The sequence below is a fragment of the Parasteatoda tepidariorum genome, chromosome 1 (assembly GCF_982258835.1).
Source record: "Parasteatoda tepidariorum strain Cologne lab strain chromosome 1, Ptep-v5.0, whole genome shotgun sequence".
Taxonomy (NCBI): Eukaryota; Metazoa; Arthropoda; class Arachnida; order Araneae; family Theridiidae; genus Parasteatoda; species Parasteatoda tepidariorum.
The window spans coordinates 101,745,639-101,751,638 of record NC_141755.1 but is presented as its reverse complement, the minus strand read 5'-3'; the positions used below and the strand labels follow the sequence as shown (position 1 = coordinate 101,751,638).

The 6,000-nt window shown below is 33.1% G+C and overlaps 1 protein-coding gene across 2 annotated transcripts in view; it reads right to left on the bottom strand.

The window, feature by feature from the left end:
• The window catches only part of LOC107439593 (b(0,+)-type amino acid transporter 1), a 79,077-nt gene continuing 73,077 nt past the window's right edge, over nt 1-6,000 (bottom strand). For both annotated transcript variants that reach the window (XM_087149717.1, XM_087149714.1), the window contains exons 12-13: nt 4,168-4,336; nt 1-2,322 (exon numbers count right to left, since the gene is read on the bottom strand). In XM_087149717.1, coding sequence (XP_087005843.1) covers nt 2,270-2,322; nt 4,168-4,336 — 222 coding nt within the window. In that variant the 3' untranslated portion in view covers nt 1-2,269. The remainder of the gene's footprint in view (nt 2,323-4,167; nt 4,337-6,000) is intronic.

The window sequence follows — 6,000 nt, the reverse complement described above, 5'->3', positions numbered from 1 at the left end:
GTCCGCAGTCTGTATAACTGCAACAGGAATACCTCCATTTCACGGATAACAGTCGCCCGGATGTAATGCAGGTGGCTTGTGCCAGATGCCTTGTAGTAATCTATAACCTGTATGGCGATTCGAGACGTGTTCTCATCTGGAAGAACTCTGGAGTCTATGTCGGCCCTCTAAGATATCATTATATTGAAAATATACCCTCTATCATTATATTGAAAAGGACCACCATGGTCGAGGTGGTCAAATGGTTTGGGCAGGCATCATGGCAGACGGGGCACACCGACCTTCAATAGAGGTACACTGACAGGTTAGTGCCACAGCGACGAGATCCTCGCACCTTATGTGAGACACACGGCCTATAGACCTAATTTCATCTTTATGGACGATAACTACCATCCACACAGGGCTCAATTGTTGGACGAATACCTCCAATATGAAGATATTGAACGATTGTCTCCTGTCCTTCATCCCATCAAACATGCACGGGAAGTGCTTAATTGCAGCTCTAACAACTGCCACAGGGATTGATAAGGACTGTATGAAACTTCAATGCTAGAGCTGTTAGAGGCGACATGCGTTTCTCTGACTGATAAGTGTCGGGCAGCTTTCTGTGCTGCACAAGTGACCAGTTTTCTAATTTAGGATGCATGTTTTATCCATTTCTGTATTCTGATATATTGGTCTCATATCAGATATTTTTGTCTGGTTTTGTTTTATTGCAAAAAAAAAATGTCCCTTCAATTGTTTTCACCAGTATATATTAATAACTTCTTATTCAAACTTCTAGAAATCAGATCTTAAATGATGATCACTGTCACAAATTACGCAATATTGCGTGTTTAGTTTTTACATAGAGCTTACATTTCATTAAAAACGTTTTAAGATCACACATAGTTATTAAAAACCTATACGCAATGGTACCCCTTCATCTGTAGGCAAAAACAGATATGATTAAAACCCGACACAGGTTATATCATGATAAAAGAGATAAAAAATTAATATTAATTATTTCCAAATGTTATACAAAGAAGCAGTAAGGTTATTCTCAAATAGTTTTGACTTCCAAAAATCCACTACTGAAGTTATGTATGATATGAAGTTAAAAAGAAATATCCTATCTTCTGTTCAGCAATGTTTGGGGATAGATGAACTGTGGAGATATTGGTTGTTGATGTAGTCTTGATTCTCTTTGAGCCGATGGTTGAAGTCTTGTCTGGTTTGTTTGTTCAGAACTCTACCACTCAACAATACCGAAACATTGTTGGACTTCTGATCATAGGTTTGATATATCTTCTTCACTTCATATCATCCATTATGTAGTTAGCCTCGATGGGAGAGCTACTACATCATCGAAAACCTTAATGCTGCACCCTATTTGTCTAATACGTGGAAATCATTAATATTTTAATTTCTTGGCTCTTTTAACTGTATATTTTATCTCTTTTAAGGCAATGAAAAATTTCTACCCTAAAAATAAAATTTTAAGTTGCGAGAGTTCGTAAAAAAAAACACTCTCTCTTTAATCACTCATTCTGTTAAAATGAACTTGGTTGCTTTGCATTCATATAAAAAATATTTATTTTAATATAAAAAGTATTCGTATAAAAAGTATCAAAGCAACAAATGTTTGAAAATTATATCAGTTCCAATTCAAGTGGTAATATGTTAAATATTTCATGTAAATATGTTTCATCTTTCAAACCTGAATAAGATACTTTCTTTGACGCAGATGATTCGTCAAAAGGTTCATTGAGCAAAATTATTTTAACTAATTCTTTGTACCTTACATAATAAATAACCACCCTTATTAGACGCTTGACAAAATCTAAATATAAGACCATTCATATTTTGTTTGACTGTACCATTAAAATTATTTCTTTCTTGAAAGATCAAGAATCTTCAGTAGAACACCATTTCATGACATAAGCAATTTAAGGAAGAAGAAAAAATATCTGTATTCAGGTACACCCAGAGTAGGTCATGAAAGTGTCAAATGTTAAAAAAAAAAAATTTTGAATATAAAAATGCAAACAGATTATGGTCAGATAACACTATTATCCTGCCACAATTTGTTTCATTTCGATCATCGGAAGACTTTACCATTTAAATTTTAAAACATTAATGGAAGTGAAACAGAATTTGCCCATGAAAAGTTTCTTCCATGGTTTAGCGTTATCTTACGTGTTCCAAAAGAAGCAATAATCTGTTATGTCAAAGTCATAAATATTGCGTAATGAGTCTTTTAAGGGCACCATTTCACACATATCTTCATTCAGTTTTGAGGGGCACAATTCACAGCTAGCTGCACAAAATGTGTGAAATTTTCTGAAAAGAAAAGAAGAAACTCTGTAATTATAATAATCTAACCAATTATCAGGAATAACATATGATCCAATAAAATTAATCTTCGTAATGAAATTCAAACTTTTCTGCATTCGGAAATTTTTTTATTGTGGTTAGCAATGTTAAAAACGGACTATCCAGAATAACTTTTGATCTTATGGTCGGATTTTCACTTTCTAGGACTCATTCCTAATGTTTCGAGGGGGTGACCTCAATATGCTAATTAATTAGTGCAGACGATATTTCGAGATAAGAAATCAGACACAAAAACGTACTTTCTCTGAATAAACACATCTTTTTTTCAACGGATTCGGATTTCTGACTTCCAAACTAAAGGGGGTGGCCGTAATCTGGGAAATAGGGTACTAATAGTTCGGTCAGGAGAGCGATCTAAAGTTAAGATAAGTGCGTAAAGTTAAGAAATTATAATTTAAAAAAAGATAAAACAGCAATTGCTACTACAAAATTGGAGATGCAACATACAAATATTTGGTATTACGCCTACACTACTGAACGCAGAATATTCATTTCGGACGAATAAAGGAAGAAACGTCGACAAAACTTAATTCGTTTGCATTTGTCTTTCTTCCCCCCCCACTCCCCTGGGAAGGGTTTATTCGATTAACAAAACAATAATGAAGATAAACAAATTTGTGAAGGGTCCGTTAACGGACCCAGATTTCTTCTAAACAGACCCCTGATTATTATTCTATTAAATAATAGTCGAAAAAATTTTGAATTGTAAGGTACGCAATTTTTTTCATCATTCTAAAGTATGTAATTTTACATGTCAAAGTACAAAATGTGTGCGAAATCGGTTGAATAATTCCTGAGAAATCGAATTTTAAACAAACAACTTCTTTGAAATTCGATTTCTCAGAAACTATTCGATCAGTTTCGCACAAATTTTGTACTTTGCCATGCAACATTACATACTATAAAATTATATAAAAAAAAATTTATATCCTTACAATTCAAAACTTCTTCCATAATTAAATTAAACAATGAAAAATATCAGGCGCATGTCTTAAATTATGACCAAACACTACTTGACATTAGTTAAAACTCGTAACCATAGTCACCGCCACTTTTCCAGACGAATGGCTAGGGGAGTTCTTTACATAGACCTATATAGTTAACTTTTAAGCTCGGTTGTTTGTTTGGTAAAGGCTTTAATCAATCTTTTTTTGAAAAAAGGGTTTTTATTGATGCTCACCGGAGGACTTTGCCAATTATTCAGTAAAGGCTATCGTCCTGTCAGATGCCATGTTTGCCTGTTTCCCCCCCTCTTTCTAGGTATATGCTGAGCATCAGGAAAAATGGTTTACTTCATGATTGAAACTGTGATTATCAACCTACTGAAATGGATTTAACCTAGTCTTGAAAATGGAACGGACGATCCAAAAGAATTTTTATAACTTTAGCGGTTATTACATTTATTTCTTCTATAGCTCTGTTGAGAAATAAATAAATGTGTATAGTTTTGTCTTATTTCAGCCATGCTATTGTTGTTATTTGTTTGGAATTATCATCTCTACTAAAATTCCTTTCATAGTTGCAAGTCATAACCTACAACACACAACCTTCCCGTCATTATACCCTTTTTTCAATGAGGTGGTACCAGAAAAAAGGTGATTTGTAAACAGTCCCACTAAATAATTGATTTCTCTAGTAAAGGTAAAATTTTCTCAAATGCAGATTTTTCGGCATATTAAAAATAAAAATCCCATTAATTTATCTTTAGTTATAATTTGCTTATAACCCTACCACTCAATTACTTTTCAAGAAATAGAAATGAATCATGCAAATTTCAAATGATCTACTTACTCATCATTTTGAGTCTGATGTCAAAGTGAACGAAAGGAATATAGAAGAGGAAGCCAGAGCAGAGGAAGAGCAGCGCATAGAAATACTCTAATCTTGGATCTTCAATAATAGGGGCCAACACCAAATACGCTGCCACTACGGCCATCACAAGAGGTATGATTGTAGGCACCTAAAAAGCAATCATTGTCATTACTCAAATAGAATATTCATTAGATCCTTGTGCATAAATTTTAAACACTACACTTACCTATGTGGCAATTGAAAATTAAATATGATAAAAATATTATGTTAATATTAATTATTATTAATAATAATTATATTAACATAATATGGTAATAAAAATATTATGTTTGCCATTTTACCATTGCATTGTTTTTAAAACTTAATACAAAACCGGGCAATGATTCCTGTTTCCTGCTCTGGAGTAAATATCTGCAGTTCGTAGGTTCAGTTGAATCATGGGTTATAATCCCCTTGCCATCGGGTTAACCCTGGGAGATTTTTGTGGTTTTACTCTCCGTGTAACGCAAATGCAGGTTAGTTCCACCCAAAACGTCCTCCACAAAGACTAATTTGTTCCATTAGGCTGGGATAGTCTGGTCGGATGTCCAAGAGTTCGTGGATTCGATCCCCGCCGGCCGAAGACTCCCCGTGTAGTAAATGGAGACTGATGCACGTTAAAGTCGCAAAGTCCTCCATGATTTCATAACAAATCAATCCTCCTGGGGGTACTGATCCAGGAGTTTCCTTGTCTTCTGGATTGATTTAAAATTACAAGGCAACGGAATTGAACTTTAGGCTTCGTAAACTCAAAAATTGGGTCGGCTGTTCAACGACGGATATAAATTTGTTCCATTACTTGATCCTAAAGTTCCCTTGTCTTCTGAGTTGGGTTCAAAATTACAAGGCTAAGGATTTGAGCTATGGTATTTGTAAAGCCAAAAAGGGGTCGGTAGTTCAACGTTGGTAATAAGATGAAACAAAAAAAAAAATTGTGTGAAATATGCTAAAAATTATTTCAGCCAATTATCCTAGCTGATTTTAACTAAGAGGAATGATACACGAAACTTATCAATTGAAAGTAAATCGAAATAAAAACAAATAAATCCATAGAACTCTCTTAAGAGACATCTCGTATGCACCAGCTTTTCCCAAAAAGTATTCTGCAAAACTCTTTATTCGCATGTCACTTCACCATTCATAAAATTTTAAATTATAAATTTTTAATAGGTCGTGGGCCATAAATCATTTAAGGAATTTAATATAGCGACATAAATAATGTGTTATCTTTAGCTAGAGTCAAATGGATTTATAAATTGAATGATAGATGTATCACAGTTTAATAACAATAAGTTTAGGCGTTAAAACAAATAGGAAGTAGTAACTCTCAGAAAGAATTTTAACCACTAGTGCCACATGTACTTGTCTTTTTTTTAGGGTTTTCCAACCATAATGGTTTGTAGAAGGGTAACAGGGGTGGTTGTTCATAAGATTTAAAACAGGCAGTTCTTAAACGGTCTAAAATAATATATAACTTTAAGAGCATTATTGATAAAACGATCAAAAATTTTCATTTTATGTTATTTATAGAATGTTATTTTCCCAATAAAAAGAAAACTAAAAAGTTAACAAATAAAATAAATAAATTTAATAATTTCCAAATGTAAAAAAATACTTTTCTGAAGACATTGCACGTACGTGGATCCAAAAATTATAATTTATTACAAAAAAAAATACTTCAACTTTGACTCAAAGATTAATGACAGCACCAATAATATTTAAAACTGAAAATATAATAATAACTTTTTGTTTTATTTCTAAACACGGGGGAAA